Source organism: Aythya ferina, assembly GCF_964211825.1.
Source record: "Aythya ferina genome assembly, chromosome: 16".
Taxonomy (NCBI): domain Eukaryota; kingdom Metazoa; phylum Chordata; class Aves; order Anseriformes; family Anatidae; genus Aythya; species Aythya ferina.
Window position 1 is genome coordinate 15,984,843 of NC_140315.1, and position 19,777 is coordinate 16,004,619.

Below are 19,777 nucleotides of genomic sequence, written 5' to 3' on the forward strand. Positions count from 1 at the left end.
CAGTAGTTTCATCACCCCCAGAAAATGAGAATCTTATTTCTTAGAGCCTCGCATGGTTTCGTTTGGGCAAGGAGATGACTAAAATGGTGTGGAAGGTGTGATGTCACTTTTCTAAAATGCAACAGCTGCCAAGTTTTAAAGAAAAATGTGCTCCTCTCCCCCATTTCAATTGAGAAGGAACGATCATTTATTTAGGAGTTACCTAAATTATAGCAGCATGAAATCTAATGTATCTGCAGCATTTGGTAAGCCACAAAAATCAAGAACTGGCACCCGATCACTGAACCATGGTTCCGAATATTTGGGCATGTCATTTCTGTAAGAGGTCAGTGTTTTTTTTCTCATCAGTGGAGTCAGAACATGAGTTGTGGTAGCCCTTTCCCCTCCCCTTTTCCTTCTCCTGCAAATCAGAGCAATCAAGTCTATCTATAAACTACATGGGACAGCTGGGCCGACTTATAGTTTAACTGATTGTTAGGCATGAACCTGTGAAGCTCGCTTTTTCTACAGCAGGGATCGTAATAGTAAGCGCTGAGGCAAGTGTCACATGAGACTTTTGAGCAAAATGTGCAAGTGTTTGCAGCTCCGGATCGGTTACAAAAGCCACAGCGTGAGGTGCCTGAAGATTTGGATTTTGAACTGAACTGGGAAGCCCTCTCCTGACTCTGAGTCTGTGACGTGTACTGAGATTTCTCTCTTAAAGCCGACACAGGAGACAAGCCGTCATTTGGAACAGATTTAATGGAGTAGGTGCTCTGTTTCACTGCTGGATAATCCTGCCTAGAGTTGAACAGATTGTCACACTTTTGGCAAACAGAAGTGCCACAAGGTACACCACAGTTTTGGCATTTGATGGAAGCTGCCTCTTTGGCTAGATGGGCGCGCTTGTGGTAAACAGGGTTGGCATCATTTTTTAGCAGCCACACATCAGGCTTAATAGCTTCTTGTCTTTTAAAATTCAACATACTTCTTGAATCGGGGTCAGTATATAAATCTAAGTCCTCTTGAGCAGAAAAATAGGAGCTGTAAGGGACATTCGTTCTTAACATGCCGTTGTGATGAGATGAAGTTGGCAAGAATTCATCGGAACATGCATGTGGTGAGCTTGACATTGTCAGGAGGGAGGGTGACGGACGGATAATCTCATCCTTAATGTCATCTTCCGCATCGACCAGAATTGGTTCTTTCCTGAGACTCAAAGAGCTCATCAAAGGTGGTTTCTTATTTTCCCAGTAATTATCATATGTGTCCACTGATTTAGAAGGCTTGCTCACCTTTGGCTTGAAGTAATCTTTAGAGGCCCGTTCGCTTGCCGACTTCTGAAGCACCATTCGTGCCATGGAGGTGTTTAGGTTTTCCTTGCACTCTGCACGCCGCTTCATGGCTTCCGAGCAGCCTCGAACATCTTCGTTGCTGGTTTTCCGTTCATTTATGACATCAATCTCTGAGTAACCTTTATCCTTCACTTGCAAATGAATCTCAAGGAGCTGCTCACATTCCACTTTGGCCAAAAAGAGTTCAAATGAAACCATTTTCACTTGGATGGCATCAACCTGCTCTTTGAGCTTGTATGTTGTTCCCAGTTCTTGGACATAGCCCATGTAGTTCAGAATCTGCCTTACATCATCTTCAGTTAGAGCAGACTTCACGTAATAAACAAAGGGTCCAGTGTAGGTCTAAGGAGGTGGGGTGGAGAATAAAAGGAAAACTAGGTTACAAATTCAGTGGACTAGATGTTCAGATAGTTCAGTGACAGATACTACAGAATTAAACAGAACGATGACAGAGAACACACACGTCTCCCATGGCAAGAAACTCCATTTCTGCCTCCCTCCTGTTCAGCACATGGAAATTCTGCATGAGGCAAATTCAGAGTAGGAGAACTTTCGTTCAAACTGAAAGCCTGATTAGCATAATGTCCTCCTTGCTGATTTAATTCACTACCCTGTACACTAACTCTTACACGTACCAGAAATGTCTCTGTTTAGAAGTCTAGCATAAAAGCCAAAAGGCAGAGATTTAATGCATTCCCCTTGGACAGGCGACAGCTGAAGATAACAAGAGCTCGGTATTCCTGCAAGAGCACCGCAGCCCTCCTCGATTCAGGCTTAAATATACTCAGATGCACTTTTCTGTGTGGAGGTGTCTGCGGGTGTATAATTGCTATGCAACTTCAGTGCCTATTTTCTTTAATCTAGTATCAGGTCAAGAGTTTCCACTAAAAAAGCCCAAATATGGAGGGGAGTTTGCACAAGCTGAAGTTCCCTTAGCACCCGCCATACCTGAGGCATGCTGTTAACAGCTGGAGTTGTTCTGGATCACAGGGAGGAATAGCCTGGCCACCGTGTCTTTGTAAAGAACAAATACTGGATCCAAAATGCACAACCAAAGCCAGTAACAGCAGCACATCAAGACATACCCTGGATGGATCAGCCAGCACTCCAAGGACAGAACTTAAGCACAGTGATAAAGGTACAGTGAAGAAAGGACCAGTTTTCTCTTCGGAGAAAGATGACTCTCAAACGCCCCGGCCCACTGCAGGGGGGTTGGAACTAGAGAATCTTTAAGGTCCCTTCCAACCCAAACCATTCTATGGATCTATAAAGTGAACCACTCAAATTCTCTGCTAAATTGCAAAAGCATCTTAAGAAAAAAGCAAAAACACCCATCTCACTGGCACACGCAACCTGCAAAAGACGAAAATAAACCAAAAATGTTTTTATCCAACTTTCAAGCCTCAAATGTTGAAGTCACCTGCAGTATCCCTTATGGAAACACTGCAGGAGCTTTGAGTAAGAATGTAAGGACAGGCAAAAGACAAAACAAAAAATTGTCAGCAGAGAACTTGTAGCTGTCTTCCAGCACTCAAGCCGAGCAATGCACGAGTTCCTACACTTCACTGTGAGGACCTGGCACAGATAATTTGAAAGCGCATTAAAATCAAAATCTCATTAATTGAGAACTGACAAGCAAAAATATTCTGGAAATATTTCAGAGAAGTTCCTTTACCATTATCACATAACACATGGGAACCCCAGCAAAGTGTCCACTTGAAAGCCTGCACTGATCGTTAGTACTTAGACTATGTTAATAGCTGTTGGGACATTAAACCAAAGCTACGGGTGAGCTTAAACATGACTTAATCACTCGCCCTAGTAAAAGCATCTCTCAGTAGATATTAGGACAGTAATAGGACAGGTGAACAAAAACCTTAAAATAAGCTCTTCCTCTGTTTGAGGAATTACTTCAGAAATGCAGACAGAGCTTGTAGTTCTGTCAGGACAGCCTCACCAGCACAAACTTGGCATTTTACCTTTCTTACAGCTCCTGCTTACCAGCTCTACATACAGTCACATACAGACATTACCCTAATGTGCAGGAAAAAGAGTTGTCTTAAGAGAAACGTGTGAAATATTTTAAAAAAGCAAAATAAATCACATTCTCACTAGTGCCACATAGAAGATGTCTTACCTTAATGTTTTTGAACTCCTTTTTCCAGGGATAAAGGAAGAGGTTGATTCCAACTGTCTCAAGCATGCTGAATGCATTATGGAGAGAATGTAAACTGGAGGATTTCAGAGCTCTCAGTGAGTTTTCAGCCATCTCATAAAATTTTATCAACCGGAATCTATAAAAGGGATCAATTTTGGGAAGGCAAAATAAGGCGGACGCTGCCACTCGCAAATACTCATCATTAATAGGACGCTGCTTGTTGTCAGAGACACTCAGTTTGCACTCATGGAACTGTACATACTTCCTAAATAAATCGTCTTTGTATTTTGTATCCATTGAACTCAGCTTTTGTATCACGCCGGAGAAGCTACCTCGTCTCTCTCATGGTTGTTCGGCAGTGGGTTGAGTATCGGACATTACAAATCTTCAGCAACGGCAACTCCTCTGGAACAGAAATTGCAAACAAAGACAAGTCAGCACCGCTGCACAAATCCCAGCTGTCCCCAGCCTCTACTTGCTTCACAAGACTCTATAAAATGGTTTGCAGAGCAGGAGCTCCTGGAACAGCCTCTCCAGGTCTCTGAAAAAGCGCAAGCACCCCAGGAAGGCTGATGTCCTGCTTCTCCCTGCATTCACTACTGCTTTTTCGAGTCATCTGCCTAAAACAGAGCACAATAAACTCAAATCAATGAAAGAAAGTCCGTGTAGGCGCGTGTCCAGCTTGAAGATCCCTTGGGTCAGGGAGCCAAGACAGAAGTAACTCACAGCAAAGGACTGAGAGGAAAAAATGAGGGCATTTTGTTGATTTGTTTGTTTCAGGACTTCTCTCAAGGTTTGATCTCACCCTTTTGGTTCAAACAACTTACGCAAACATGATTTTAATCAGTGTTTTTTTTTTTGCTCTGCACAGCAATACACAGATTAAAAAATCCCACAGAGTTTCATTTTGCTCAAATTGGGAAGGCATCTAGTTTTGTTTTGTTTTTTTTTCTTTCCCCCAGTAGCACAGGACAGCTCACAGACCAAGCAGATTCATACCCTTCACTTTTTTACTTCTACCATTTTCCAGGCTTTTGACTGCTGCCCCTACTCCACCTGATGGCATGCCTGGGCCATCACTGTGCCGAGTGTTTTCAAGCCACCCTACAGAAGGTGCTCAGCCTACAGAAGGTACTGCCCCCAACACTGACGTGGAGCCAGAGCCTTGGCTGAACGCTAGCAGGTGCAAAGATCGCAATCTTTTCAACAAAGAGCCACAACTGCCATTTCTAGCTGTTTTATTACAGCAGAGCAAAGCCATTCCTGCTTCAACACCACGTAGGCAGTGTTCTTCACCTTACTGAGCTCCCGTACAACACAGAAGAAGCTAGTGCCCAAACAAGCCTCTCCACGCTACCTTCCCAAAGCCAGGTAAGGAGCAGGCCAGCAGACTCTCTCAACTGTGGTTAAAAAGCTTTCTTTGTTAAATTAGCATGATCTAGCACTTCGCAACTGTGAACCAAGAGGAAGAGCACAAGGGACAGAAGTTGAATTTAGTTCAGCCCTCTCCACGAGGAGTTCTCTCTCCTAGCTCTTTTCTCCTGAGATCGTACAAGATGAGAAATCATACCAAATTTCTGCTACTTAGCAAGAAGAGCTCTATGACAGGGCTTCAGAGAAAAATCCTTGTTCGGTACACTGCTAACACACCCTGAGGGTAAGCAGGGATCTCATGCTGGTAAGGATTAAATATCACAATTCTTCCATCTTCAATGTTAATAACTGCTCAGTGACAGAGCTTGCTTGTGTGTATGAGACCTCAGGGCTAGGAAAGTCCCTGCAGGGAAGGAAGGGACTTCCTTTGAGAGACGCGAGACGCCGTGAACTGTGACATTCAGCGGTGCTGCCAGCCCCACCCCTGCCGTGCTTGCTGCACATGCCAGAGCTCAAGCAGCCGAGGAGCGAGACATGACAGCCAGCCTCTGCAGCACTGCTCCTCTGCCCGTGTGGGAGCAGAACATGCTCAGCCGAGGCAGCCCGCACGCGGCGAACAACCATGGTTACGGGGCCGGCAGAAATCTGCGTGCGAGAAGGCAGGGATAAATATAGTGCTGCAAACAGCAGCTGAAGGAGCGGGTAAAGCAACAGGGATGTTTTGCTAAGGATTATTCAAGGAAAGCCCCAAAATCCCAGGGAAAGGTGTGAACAGTGAGATTTGAGCAGGGTCTGGGAGGGAAACAGCGGGGCTGCTGCCCTGCGGGGTCACAGCCCCACCGAGAGGGCCGGCGGCAGGGCCCAGGCTGCGCAGCCTCACACACCCCAGCCCCTGCGTGCAGGACGGGGCACAGGACAGACCCTCGTGCTCCCAGCACCGATAAACCCACAGCCACCGGGCCTTTACCAAACGGCTAATTAAGAATTGAGCTCACCAGGACCCAAGAACCGACCGCTTCGACCCAAAGCGCCACCGGGCAGCACCTCACGCAGCCGAGCGGCCCGGAGCAGCACCCAGCGGGGCGCCAGCGCCCCCGGCCCACAGCCTCGGCCGCTCCCCCCCTCCCAGGACACGGCCCCAGGACACCGCCCCCGCCCGTCAGCGCGGCCCCGAGCACCCCCAGGGCCGCCCGCGCCGCCCCCTCACGCACCGCGCCGGGCCCGTCCCTCCCCGCTCCGTTCCGCCGCCGCTCTGCCGGAAACGCCCCGTGACCCGGAAGCAGACGCGGGGCCGCCCCCGGAGGAGGCTGGGGCAGCCCAGGCACAGCCCGGCCAGGCCCTCGGCGGGGGAGCGCCCCGGAAGTGAATGGCGGGGGAGGGAAGCCCCGCCTCCCGCGGTGAGGGCACTTCCGGCGGGTGACGACATGCGGCGGGGCAGGCCCCTCGCAGTAGGCCACGCCCATAGCAACAGACCCCGCCCCTAGCGACTGCCCGTCCCATTCAGTTAGGCCACGCCCCGCGCGACAAACCACGCCCCCAGCCAACGACCGCCCATCCACATCGCCCCCTCCGTCTCGGCCCCGCCCATAAGTGGGCGTGGCCTCTAGGCGGAAGGGGCGTGGCCGTGCGGCAGCCGCCGGCGAGATGGCGGTGGCGGGGGGCGGTGGCGGATCGTCGGCGTCCTGTGCGCCCTCCGCCCGCGGCCTCGAGCGGCCCGACCCGCTGGCGCGCCTCACCTGCCCCGTGTGCCTCGAGGTGTTCGACAGCCCCGTGCGCGTCCCCTGCGGACACGTGTGAGCGACTGGGGGCGGCGCCGGGGGGCTGTGGTCGGGCTGAGGCCTAAGGGCTGGGGCCTAAGGGCTGGGGGCTGCGGGCTGCGCCTCTGTCCTAGGCCCGGTGTCGGTTGGGGCCCTCCCGGTCGGGCCCTCAGTGCCTTGCCTCGGCCTGGGGGACCGTGGGGGTTGAGGCAGGCGTGGCTCGCTCGCCCCCTGCTCACCCCACCTGTGGCTGCCCCAAGGCCTCTCTGACCGACACTAAAATCTGCCATTATTAAATATTTTCCATGGTTTTCTCTCCTGGAGGGCACAGAGGCTGAGTATACCTGCCTGTGGTGCTGCCTCTCCCCGGGGCTGCATGCCAGCAGGGCCTGGGCTGCCAGGAGCGCTCCTCCCACTGTCTCTCATCCTGGTTTTTCTTTCCTTTTCCCCCTCCAGGTTTTGCACGCCATGCCTGCAGGAGTGCCTCAAGCTCAAAAAGCCAGTCTGTGGTGTCTGCCGCAGCACCCTGGCTCCTGGGAGCAGGGCTCTTGACTTGGAAAAGCAGATCGAAGCGACAGAAACCACTTGTAACGGCTGCAACAAAAAGGTACAGGGGGGCTTCAGAATGAGGGGTGCGTGGTGTGCCTGTACAGCACTACTGCTTCCAGGGAGGCAAATTGCTTTCTGCTTTATATGGAATTGGGTCAATTTGTTTTGCTAAGTGCTGCTGATATTCTATGTAGGCAGCACCCAAATGTTGATATTCTTTCAACAGTTTTTTGGGGTTTATTGTTACCTCCCCAGGAAGTGGATTTCAAGTGAGAAATGTTATTATAAAAATAACACTAAAATGCTGCTTCTGAAGCAGATTCTGTGAGCTTGTGGGAGGACCATCATAGTGAAAGAGTGGATATGATTTTAGATAGTGATCACCTAAGCTCTTAAACAGAAGTTCGTTTATTTCATTTGAAACAGTTAAAAGACCCACTTCACTTATTTGAGCAGTTATGTTCTGTGGAGGTGCTGTTGGTGTCCTGCATGTTGAATACATGTACCATGTCTTCCTCTTGGTTCCTTCCTCTTTCTAAAGTTAGACTACTTAGCACTGAGTCTAGAACAGAGCATCTTAACTGATGGCAAAACAACAAGAAAAGAATAACTAGACACTAAGGTGAGAGCAGCACTGTTCAGTTGATTTCACTTTTAATTTCTGGTTAGCCTTTTCATCGTTGTAGCCAATAGAAAATTGTGGTGTGCTGATTACTAGTTGTTCAACCTGTAATTAAATCTATGCTGCAGTCTGTGCTAAAAGCCAAATTTCATTTTTCATTTATGGCCTCTTCTCAGCAGTAAGGTAAACAGGCTTTTTATAAAGTACATTTTCTCATGTTATAACATGGGTTAAGTCAAGTAAGCTGTCCTAAACAGTACTGTATTTGTAGAATGTTACAGGCTGCAAAGTTATAGGTTAACTAATCTGTAATCTTAAAGCTTTCCACCTTATCAGCTGAAATGTCTGTTTCTTTCCTGCCTTAGCACTGTCTGCAGTAAGCTGCTTTATTTGTGTTCTACTTCTGCTTGGAATTGTAGAAGTGAGTGCAAGTAATTTAAATTAACATTCCTATGTAATTGTCTTCACAGATGTATCTCTCAAAGATGCGCAGCCACGCAGCTTCTTGTTCAAAGTACCAGAACTATATCATGGAAGGTGTGAAAGCTGTGACTAAAGAACCACTCCACAACACCAGGTAACCTGCTGTTCTCTGGAAACGCTTGCCTTTAAGGTCACAAAAAGAGGGCTGAAAAATTGTTATAAAGTCTCGGACTTGATTCCTAGAAGAGGTCTTCTAGCTTTTTTTTGTTGTTTTAAACTGCATTATGGTCTTTCATGCAAACTGTAGAGTTCTGCAGTAAAAGTAGACATTACCTTTTCACTCAGTTTGTTCGTTAATTGTTAATCCTTTTGCAACAAAAAAGACTTTATCCTGTAACTGACTGTGCATAAGCAAACTCTTTGCCTTTTCTATGTAGTCTATGCACAAGACAAGATCAGGGTACCTGGCAGAAACATTTCTTTAATAATAACTGTATCTCTGTCTTTTAATGCTAGTAATGGAGGGAATTTGGAGCTGACTGCAGCTTGCTTATCTCCGTTTGAGCATTCTGGGTGGTACCCCATGCATTTAAAAATTAAAAAAAAAAAAAAAAAAGTAATACATGTCACTTTTAGGCTTTATAGAAATATTTTTATTTAAAAATGTATGACATTAAGAGTTCCTTAAGATATCGACAGGAATTAAAAGGCTGATTCTTAAAATCTGCTTGTCTTAATTGCATAGATTAATTTTTAGTAGATAGTAAGATAACTTCAGAGTAGTGAATCCCAAATCTTTCAACTTTTCGAAAATGATAGAATGTTTTGTACTTCTAACTCTATGGAAATAATAAATTGCTTCTTTTTTTCTCCCTCAATTAGGAACTTCCCCAATCGCTTCACCTTTCCTTGTCCATATTGCAGCGAGAAAAACTTTGATCAAGAAGGACTAGTTGAGCACTGCAAAACATTGCACAGCATGGATGCAAAACAAGTGGTAATAAAAAGTCTTGGTGCAGGAATTGCAATGAAGTCTAGTCTTAAATCCCTTTGAAACAATGAATTAGAGACTTACTGCTTGAAGTTAAGTACATACTTATAATTGCTTCTGTTAAAGTCAAATGTGGGTATGCTGTTTGTTTAGTTTAAGTTCTACATAATTTTAATTTTGCTTTTTGATGCGTTCTCTGAAGGTGACTAATCTAAATTCATACTGCATCTACTTCACGTATTTGTCTCATACTTGCAAAATGGTAGGCTTTCAAAGTGAACTAGGCACAGTAACAAACATACAATTAATACAGTAGTTTGAAAAAAATCTGTCTTCAGTAATAAGGGATTATAAACTACTGTGGAAAAAAATGATTGAAAAATATATATTTCTAGTAGTCTTTATCTGCTGATACTGTATCTCCTATAAAAGTAGTTGCAAAACTTGGAATTGAGTTTGAAGCTTTCATTTGTCTTTAAAATTCTTTGAAATCCCAAATTTATTTAGGAAAAAAAAATTATTGGAGAGAGGTGATCTTTCGAAGTGACCAGGGAAACTTCTCTGTCACTGAGAAATGAAGCCTGAAATCTTCTAAAGCAAGCAGCTGTGATCAATTCTAATTTACAATATGTAGAGAAGACTACACTGTTCCTATTCAAAGGTCTAAGACCTGAATTTAAATAATTCAGGGTTATCAGAGGCTTCTGTGAATGACCCAGCAAAGTAACTGGTGTCACTTTGTGTACAGAATAGTGATAGTTATGAATCTCAGTCTTCAGTTTTCCACAGTCTCTGTCCTACCTCTTCTAGTATAAATGTTGAAGCACTTAATTGTTGGGGCTTTTTTTATTTATTTCTCAAAGGTTTGCCCAATTTGTGCCTCGATGCCATGGGGAGATCCAAATTACAGGAGTGCTAACTTCATGGAACACCTTCAGAGACGACACCGGTTTTCATACGATACTTTTGTGGTACGTGTTTCTTCACCCTTGGAATACTTGAGCCTGATGACTCTTAAAACCCAGCTTTTTTTATGTAGCCACTACTGTAAAATGTAGTCCTTGCAGATGGTATAATGAGAGAAGTTGAATTACTGGTAAGTCAGAGGAGGAGACAGCTGGTTTTGTGTTGTGTTAACCAATATGGCCCTGGCAGTAAAAGAATTTCTGTACCCTTTGTTCATAGGATTATGATGCTGATGAAGATGATATGATGGCACAGGTTTTGATGCGTTCTTTGCGGGATAAATAAAATAAAAAAGAAGACTAATTGTCAAACCAAGCTTCCATGAGAGGGAAACGGCCAGCATTCTTGCACTTCTCCCTGTCCATGCCAAGATGAACTCAGGCATTCAGAAATATGGAAGACTTTAATCTTAGTTTTGAATCCCCATTTGATCTTTTGGTATCATTCTTGTTTTTTATTAATATGACTATGTTGTTCAACCACGTAAGGCTAATTTTCTTATTTGTTTCACACAAAGCTTAATTATAGGTCAGTGTGGAGGAGACAGTTCTGTTTTCCTTCACATCTGCCTGTTTTCTGATTGCTTTCTGCCAGTTGTGCTAGTTTGACTAAAGCCAGAAATATTCCAAATTGACTGGCATGAACTAGCTGGTAAATCTCTTCTTCCCCTGATCTTGTTTACATTTCTTAAATGATAGTATGAGAGGTGTCTTTGTGGCTCTTTTCCTTTAGTGAGACCCCTAGGTGCTAACTCATCAGATTAGTTCCTGTTTCAAGTGGCCTATGATGCCTGTGATTTCATGATGTTTACCAGTGTTTGAATTCTCACAGGCAGCCTCTCAATTATATGGAAAACATGTCTTCAGTATGTCTTCAAACTGCAACATTCCTTAGCAAAAATGTTTGAAGCTGAGTAAGAAACTAGTTCAAAACGCTTTAGTTCTACACCTGATTACAATTTTGTTCCATACTTTGACCATAATTTCTAGCCTGCCTGGAAAACAGAACTTTGGTGTTAGCTAAAATGCATAACTTTCAACTGTTATAGCAAATATTAATCATTTGTTGGCCTTATTAAATTGGTGTTTAAAAAATCGGTTTTCTAGGAATCTTAAGCCTTATGCTTGTAGGGGAATTCAGAAGCTTTTTCAATATCCGTATCTTATGTAAACTAAAAATTTCATATATATATTCCTAGTTGTTCCATCCCTCAAGGCAAGCTGGTAGCAAAACTTATAACCCATAGCACTTGCACTGCACTGCCTTCTGCATTGCAGATTCTAACAAGTATTTTGAATTCCTGTTTTTATTTAAATGTCGCTAAGGTAGTTGAAGCTGTACTTAGATTGTTTTCCATATACATACAGTATGGAGGTATAGCTTTCAAAGAAAATGTAAAATATAAACAAGTTTGAATTCATAGAAAATGGATACTTGATACTCAGTTATACACTTTCATTGTAGAGTTTCATTTTTAGTTTAACACTAATTGCACAATCAATATGCTGAGATCAAGCAGTCTCAGAGACCCGAACAGAACTTGGAAATCGGAGTAGTAGTGCTGAGATGTCTGGTCTCATTGAACTTGGCATGTCTGATTGGAGCAGTGGACCTGCATCACCACAGAACTGAGTACTAATCAATTTGTTTGACCAATAAACTTCACACTCTGCAGACTGCAGCATAGCCTTACCCTTAAGAAATGAAATGCACCCCAGCTAAAACATCTTGATTAAACTGTGTCCAGCAAGTTTGTGGCTTCTAATATATTTAACTTGGTTTTGGTGTGCTTTCCCTAATGTGGTAAGGCTGGTATAGATTCTCACTGAGGTATCTGCTTGGTGACTGCAATCTTAGTCTTAGGGAAAAAATACATCAGTGTGGGAAAAGTACTGTGTTGTGGGGTTGGTGATTCCTAATGCTTGGTCTGTGAAGAGATTACAATGTGCTAGTGGTTGGGTAGGGATTTCTAGGTTCTGGCTATGACAAAGTTTTGTGATAAAGATTGGCCTGAGTCTAGATTTCTGCAACTGTTCTAAGTGCACTTCCATGCAATTCTGACAAAACGTTTAAGGAGCAGTTTGAAGCTTCTGAGCAATTAACTTTTGTCATGTTTTTGACTTTTGAAGACAAGTTATAAATAAAGTTCATTTAATTTATAAAACCCTACCTTCATGTCAGCTTTTGCCATTTCTTCCTCCTGGTCCATGCACTTCATTTTAGCACCTCCCTAAAAGCAGCTCCTGCTGGCTGTGTAAAGCTGCACGGAGCACGCTAGGAACTGGGAAACACTGCGGAGACTTCACCTCTATCTCAACAGGCTGTTTTGTATGGGTTTATTGTTAGTTGCAGCTTCTATAATCTTCCAAACAATGGACCAGATGGGTTATGAAAACCAGTAACCCATCTGAAAATGAGCTCACATGGTTCTAATCTGGCTATGAGCAAGCTCAAAGCTGAGCTGAGCAGAACGCTGCAGGTAGAGTCTGGTGGGGTAATGTTCGTGTAAACCAGAGGAACAAACCCCTGGATTGTCCTGGTGAGTCGGGAAGGGTTGGCTGTCCAGGAGGGCTTTACTTTCAGCGGAAACTTTTCCAACTCCTACGGCTTTAACTCCTCTGCCTGTCAGGTTGTGGTGTTTGTATTCTTGTGTTGTCTTCTGTTTAGCTGGAGACAATGAGGTGAGAATTGGCTTGCAGCGCCACTGGGTGAGGTCAGTCTAGTTGCTCAGGCTGAGTGATCGTGCCCTGTGACAGAGCTGTTACTGGCTGTGCAGCTTGGGTTTGATTTGCTTCAACTTGATACTCAGGAATTATTTCACATGGTACAAAACAAAATGATTGGCTGGAAGATGTGCAGTAGTTCTCCTTTAATTTTGATTAAATTTGTGTGTGAATAAGAAGCAATGTTTTGGCACCTCCTAGCTTGATAGCAGCGGAATTTATAGTGCTGCTTTTTCTGCTGTGCTGAGCATCACACAACCACTCAGGGAAAGCGAGCTGTAGATCTCCACTTAACTGCTGAGGAGCTTTGTGTCTGTGCTGCTGACTTCATCAGCCTAACCAACCCAAACTTGTTTACATGCAGGGATATCTCTCAGTGGTATTTGCTGATTGATTTTTAGAAGCCATTCTGGTGAGAGGCACGTGTGCTTTTTCACCTTGATTCATCTCATCGATGTGCAGGAACTCAATTTTAAAAGCCTTCTTACAGAACAGGCTGGTTTGGGCTGTTAAATCCCGTGAAGTGTGACTGCAGAGGAGCCAAGTACTCTGCCAGAGGAACTGCTTTCAGCTCATCAGCAGCTGATCTTGTGGCCGGGGTGAGTCCCAAAGGCCCATTGTTGTCGATAATGCAATCGGGCTGTGAAATGCCCAGTGTCTGGCACAGGGAGCCAGTGAAATTAGCACGTAGGGAAAGGGACGGGAGGAGACAGCCATGCATTTGAGCTATTTTTTGTTAATGAATCTGTCTCTGGTCAAACACCGGCCTTAAGATGCCAATAAATTGATGTTGGTATTAATTGCCTGAAACAATCAGCATCACTTCATCTGGAATACCAGCACTAAATCCCTTGGGGCTCGTTTTGCTGGGGGAATGGCATCTTGTAAAGGCTCCTGCCTGTAGTCAGGCACTAACAGCATGTCCTGGGTTCTGCGAGCCTGGCACGGGAAGGATCTGCCTTCCTCGCTCAGGGCTTTTAAATCTTAGGCGTTGCTTTGTCAGCTCCCCCTGCCCCAGCAGTGCTGACGGTCTGACGAAAATTTTGTGCCCCTTTTTTTGGGCTCTGGCGGGGCCGTGCTGCCAGCAGAGGGAGCCCCGTGCCCGCCGCTGGGACCCCGGTACCGGGGTTGCTCCCCACCGGCCGGGGCGGGGGGGCACAAGGGGCGGCTGCTGCTCGTTCTCCGGCATCCGGATTTTCCCTCCGGCAAAAGTGTTTGTTAGCTTGTTTTGTGTTTTTCCTTTTTTTTTTTTTTTTTTTTTTTTTTTTTTTTCCCCACGCAGCTCTGGGGAGGGTTCCCCCCCTTCAACCAACCCGCCAACCTGCAGGACCAAGGCAGGTGCTGGCTTTGCTGGTCCCGCAGAGAAAACCCCACACCTCGGGGGGGTCCCAGCCCCATCACCGCACCCACGGGGGAGCTGCGGCCCCGGCCCCCCCCCTCCTGGTCCCCCGGGGGCAAATCCCGGGGGAAACACCCGCGGGAAGCCCGAGGAAGGAGGGATGCGGCTCCAAGCAATGGGGCGGGGAAGGGGGGGCTGCAGCTGTATCGCCCCCAAGAGCCTCGCTTACACTTCTGCATTTGGGGCGGGTTGTGGCCAAACAGCGCCCAGCAGGTGCCGGGCTCCGGGGGGACAGAGCTGGGGCTGGGCAGTGGGGAGGGAAAAAGGGATGGGATGGAAAGGGCAAGGAAGAAGGGAAGGGGGAAAAAAAAAAAAGAAAAGAAGAGATGGGAAGGGCAGAAGGGAAAGAATGGGAAGGGAAGAGCAGGGACGGGACGGGACAGGACGCAGAGGTCTGGTGCCCGGCTTCCCCGGGGAGCATCTCCAGGGGATCCCGGGCTGGGCTTTGCACGGAGGACCCCAACCCCCCACACACACACCAGCGGCGAATGCCCAGTCCCGGTCCTCAACCCCCGGTCCCCCCTCCCGGCTCCCCGGCGCCCGCGGCACCTCCGCTCCCCCCGCCCGGCCCCGGGGCTGGGGCCGGCACGTGCCGGGCTCCCTCCCCGCCCGCCCCATTGGCTCCGGGAGCCGGGGGCGGCCCGGCCCCGCACCGCCCCCCGCCCCCGATCCCATATTAACGGGCGCGGCGGCCCCGCGGCGGGCGGCGGCACCGGGGGCTGCAAGATGCCGCGCTCCTTCCTGGTGAAGAAGCACTTCTCAGCCAGCAAGAAGCCGAACTACAGCGAGCTGGAGAGCCAGACCGGTGCGTGCCGTGCCGGGCCGGGCCGCCCCCCGAGGGCTTGGGGCTGTTGCACGGCGCGGGGGCGCCTCCTGTCCCCGGGGGGGGAGCGGCCGGGAGGCTTTTTGCCTGGCTCTGGGGGGTTAGTTTTGTTAGTTGGCACGGGTGGTTTGGTGTCTGGGGTCTCCCGTGCTTCTTGCCCCAGGGGACTCCCCCTGTGGGGCGGGTGGGGGAGCGGGGACGCGACCCCGGGGGCTCCTCCCATGGGGTGGGTTTGGTGAGGACCCCGTAATGCGGGGTGGGCAGGGCCCCTTCTGCCACCTCCCTTGCCTTTGGGTGCTGAGCTCCTGTGGGGTGGGGCTGCGTTCCCCAGGGTAGGCTGGTGTGCCTCACTGCGTGGGTTGGGGGCCCTGGGGTTCCTCTGGCTTTGGGGCGGTTGGGGCATGGAGGTTCCCTTGGGATGTGGTTGGGTCCCTCTGCCCCGGGGGGGCTGCACAGCCCCGTGGTGTGGCTCAGGCACTATGTTCCTCTGGGTGCGGAGCCCCCCATGGGGTGGGTTGGGGTCCCCTTGCCCCGTTCAGGGGCTGGGCACCCCGCTGAGCTCTGCCTGTCCCCACAGTGCTGGCCACCCCACTGCTGTACGAGACGTGCCCGCTGTCCGTCATCCCCCCGCCCGAGGTGCTCGGCCCCGGTGCCTACTACCCGCCGCTGGTGTGGGACGCAGGGCTGCTCTCCAGCCTCTTCCCGGCCGGCCCAGGCACCGAGGCGGAGGCAGCGGGCGGCGCGGCGCCGGCCCTGGACCTGACAGTGCTCTCCAGCGAGGAGGACGAGGGCAAGAGCTCAGGGCCACCCAGCCCGACCTCGGCCCCCGCCACCGCTGAGCGATTCCGCTGCGCCCAGTGCGCCAAGGCCTACTCCACCTTTGCTGGGCTCTCCAAGCACAAACAATTGCACTGCGACGCCCAGACCAGGAAATCCTTCAGCTGCAAGTACTGCGAGAAGGAGTACGTGAGCCTGGGGGCTCTCAAGATGCACATCCGGAGCCACACACTGCCCTGCGTCTGCAAGATGTGCGGCAAGGCCTTCTCCCGGCCCTGGCTGCTGCAGGGCCACATCCGGACGCACACCGGTAATGTTGGCTCTCGCCCCTCTCCCTCCTTCCCCTATTGCCCCTGGCTTCCCCGCTCTGCAGCCCGAAGCAAATCAGCAGTTGGGGTGTTATCTCGGAAGATAAGGGCTTCCCAAACCCCCTCAGCACATCTCTAAAACGTCCTTTAAATATCCTTCCGGCTGGAACCGAGCATGGGGTCAAGGCTCAGCCCATAAATCCGTGCCGCACCAGCCAGCCCTGAGCTGCTGGCACGTGCTCGCCATGAATTTCACGAACCGGGGCTGTGACGTGCCACTGGGGTGCCTCACGCTGTGCCAGAAGCATCTCTGCCTGAGCACCAAGCCCATCTCCGTGGGCTCCGTGCGCTCCCCAGGGCACCGGGAGGTTTGGGATGTGCGTGGGGCAGGTGCTGGTGGCTGCCTCCTGCACCTGTTGTGCGGGGCCGCAGCTGCAGCCCGCCCCGCGCCTACAATGCATCTCCCGAGCATCCTTTGTGGCGCTACCGGGACAGTTTAATTGTCGCTTGGCACTGATTTCACACCCTCTCGGCGTACTAAAGATGACGGCTGAAGGAAGCCGGGAAGACTCGATTGTGCTTTCCAAATTGAGCATACGCGTTTGTTTCCTCCGAAAGAACCTTTGAGGGGAATTCACCCCGGCCGGGCTTTTCAATGCGAGCCGGGAAGGAGAAGGGGGAGCGCGGGCACAGAGGAAATAGCTGCACTCACCCTGGAGCCGGCAGCTTTCAGCCGCTATGATACAATTAACAGAGCTTCGCCTCCCTACCGCTCCGCAGACGGCTCCCTTAGCTTGGGCCGGAGCTCAATGTCGTGGCTGCATTTGTAAGCCTAGCTGCCTTGCCGCTCGCAGATGTTACCGGCACCGTTTTTGTGGGGTTCCGACCAGAGGTTTTTCTCTGAGTAGGAAATTCCCGAGTCTGAGGCTTTTCCTCTGAGTGAATGCAGGCTGTGCAGCGCTGGCTCCTGGGCCGAATACTAACAGCCTGCATTCCTTTTCACGCTGCTCCCCACAAACTTTGGCTAATGAATGCCCTGGTCTTTGATATTCTCTGTGTGTTGATGCACTGGTTAATTGGGAACGTTTCTCTTTGTCTCACAGGTGAAAAGCCCTTTTCCTGTACACACTGCAACCGGGCCTTCGCTGACCGCTCTAATCTGCGCGCCCACCTGCAGACCCATTCAGATGTAAAGAAGTACCAGTGCAAAACCTGCTCCCGGACTTTCTCCCGTATGTCACTGCTCCACAAGCACGAGGAAACGGGCTGCTCTGGGACGCGCTGAGGACGCGGCGCCCTGCTAACACTCAACTCGTATATTGTAACTAGTGTCTGTAGGACTTAGCAGCCTCCTGTCACCATTGCCCACCACCTCGGGCTGCGCGCAGCCCCGCCGGGCCCTAAGGGACTAGCACTCCTCCATTGGTGCCTCCTGTGCAATCCCTGATTCTTTCCCCCACCCTGGACATCCGAGGGCAAGGGACCGGACTCGTGCTTGGGTGGCAAATGAGAGCCCGAAGCCGTGCGCAGCTGCAGCCCCGGTGCGGGCAATGCCGGAGCCTGCGCTGGGTGCCTGGTGCTGCAGGCGCTCAGCCCTGAGCCCCGGCCGTGCCACCGGTGTGGAGCATTGCGACTGGGAAGCCTTGGGGGTTGGGTTGGTTTTGTTTTGTGTTTTTTTGTTTGTTATTTTTTTTACCATAACCACTTGGTAACTGTTAAGACCCAATATTTTTGTAATGAAGGACAAGGAGCGTTAACACAGGCCCCCCCCCGCCCCGATTGTATATATGCCGCCTGTAGAAGGTGTAACTATGCAATAATACAGTATCACATTAGTTGTGAAGCAGCTGCTTCTCCCCAGCACAATGACAATTTGCAATGCCTACAAGATTAACGGTGTCCATAAAAGGCATTGGTAGCCATTTCAAACAAGAATCCTGTTTACAGAGCAGCTATGCACTCAAGCACCTGTTAATATGACTCTTAACAACTGCTTTTCAAGAGAACTGTGACTAATAGCAGGCACTTGTCAGCTGATACAATGGTGGCCTGTCCAAAGGCTGCCCATCGACAGGTGTGTGCCAAAAGTGCTATTTATGGTTATTGACAGGTGCCTCCTGAATGCATCTTTCTTTGGACCTTGTTTTCACCGAACCATAACAAAGAGGATGTTTACATTTCAAAGGTACACTGGTATTTATATTTTTGTGCCACGATTTTGTACTGATGAAACTTTTTATATAATTATATACAGTTTATTGATATTCAATAAAACGGTTAATTTATAAACTGGTTTTCGTGGGTGTTTCGGTTGGACACGCAGCTGGAGCCGAGCAGGGTGCGTGGGGGGATTGCTCCAGCTCCATCCTGGGCTGGGGTCGTGTTTTGGGGAGCAGGGTGCTGAGCTCCAGCTGTGTGCTGGCAGCCTCCTGCTCCCACAGCGCACTCCTGCCGCCGGCTGCAGGTGAACCACAACACTGTTTGCACGGCGGGGTCTACAGAGCGGTTGCCTCCTGGGGAAGGAAAAGGTAGGCTGAGTCAGTTCCTGCCAAATGTGCCGGGGCTGGGGGAAGGGGGCAGCTGTGCTGAGCCATGGGCTGACGGAGGGGGAGGCAAGGGGGGGGCCGCGATGCATCTCAGAGGCACCTTGTGGGGTGGCACAAGGGTGGCCGGGTGGGCACCTGCTGTCCCTTGATGCTCCCCAATGCCGTTGCCGTGGGGACGAGCAGGGCACGAGGCGCCGCGGTGAGCCGGTGTGGGCGGTGTGGCGGCGGAGGTGGCGCATCCTGTTGTCACCACAGAGCCCGTCGTCGTGCACCATGGGGCTGTCCCCCTGCACTGCCCGCAGCCGTGGGGACAGGTGCTCCAAGGCCACCCTGGGAGCCTGTCCGAGGGATTTTCACCAACAAAGCCGTGCCACCGCTCCAAACCTTGCACCCGTGCTGGATTTGGGGCACATGGCACAGTGCGGCCGCTCTTTCCTCCTGCCTTCCCATGGGGCTACAAGTCTGTCCTTTTGCCCTGCGCTTCCTCAGTGCCATCCCCAGGGCGTTGTGTTCCAGCAGGATAAAGGAGACACCCCTAACTCTCGTCCCCCCAGCTCTGCATGCTGGAGGCCTGGCCCCGGTGCTCACGTCCGGCTCCCTCCGTCTCCCAGGGGCTGTTAGGGAGCAGGAAGATGTGTGTGGCTGTAAAACAGAGCAGAGCTGCTGCTCGGCCCTTCTTTAATTAAGATCTCTCCCGGTATTAACCAACTTTCCCAGCCGCGTTCGACTCATTACTTTATTATTAAGCAGGACAGGAAGTTTTGGGTTTTGTTCTCGTGTGTGCTTTTTTCTTCCTTTTCCCAACAGGAAGCGGGGGAAGGGCACTAATTACTTTCAGCTTTCCATCCATAAAATCCTGGCTTCGCAAAAGCAGCTAAACAGTTAAAAAAAAAAAAAAGGCCCAATTTTAAGGAAGGACCATCTGCAGGAGCTGGGAAGGAGGGTCAGGGGGCTGATAACGAGGGAGCAAAGCCTACGGAGCCCTTCCTGCCGGGGAAGCGGCATGGGCACCGGGCTGGGTTCACAG

General features: G+C 49.6%; 3 protein-coding genes across 6 annotated transcripts in view; 2 read left to right on the forward strand and 1 right to left on the reverse strand.

Annotated features, from left to right (window-relative positions):
* SPATA2 (spermatogenesis associated 2) overlaps positions 1 to 6,217 on the reverse strand; it is a 47,210-nt gene extending 40,993 nt beyond the window's left edge. For 2 of the 4 annotated variants that reach the window (XM_084537860.1, XM_084537863.1), the window contains exons 1-3: positions 6,078 to 6,217; positions 3,472 to 3,897; positions 1,275 to 1,676 (exon numbers count right to left, since the gene is read on the reverse strand). In XM_084537860.1, the coding sequence (XP_084393986.1) occupies positions 1,275 to 1,676; positions 3,472 to 3,789 (720 nt within the window). In that variant the 5' untranslated portion in view covers positions 3,790 to 3,897; positions 6,078 to 6,217. The remainder of the gene's footprint in view (positions 1 to 1,274; positions 1,677 to 3,471; positions 3,898 to 6,077) is intronic. The other 2 variants (XM_084537861.1, XM_084537862.1) reach the window with 2 other exon arrangements.
* A 259-nt stretch (positions 6,218 to 6,476) lies between these two features.
* On the forward strand, positions 6,477 to 12,343 carry RNF114 (ring finger protein 114). The gene is made up of 6 exons (XM_084538041.1): positions 6,477 to 6,659; positions 7,080 to 7,230; positions 8,265 to 8,371; positions 9,100 to 9,214; positions 10,072 to 10,179; positions 10,394 to 12,343. Exons 1-6 carry the CDS (start codon positions 6,511 to 6,513, stop codon positions 10,457 to 10,459), a joined length of 696 nt encoding a protein of 231 aa, XP_084394167.1. The 5' UTR covers positions 6,477 to 6,510; the 3' UTR covers positions 10,460 to 12,343.
* Positions 12,344 to 14,934: 2,591 nt separating this feature from the next.
* Positions 14,935 to 18,493, forward strand: SNAI1 (snail family transcriptional repressor 1). The gene is made up of 3 exons (XM_084538040.1): positions 14,935 to 15,101; positions 15,697 to 16,206; positions 17,308 to 18,493. Exons 1-3 carry the CDS (start codon positions 15,023 to 15,025, stop codon positions 17,487 to 17,489), a joined length of 771 nt encoding a protein of 256 aa, XP_084394166.1. The 5' UTR covers positions 14,935 to 15,022; the 3' UTR covers positions 17,490 to 18,493.
* Positions 18,494 to 19,777: the final 1,284 nt, after the last annotated feature.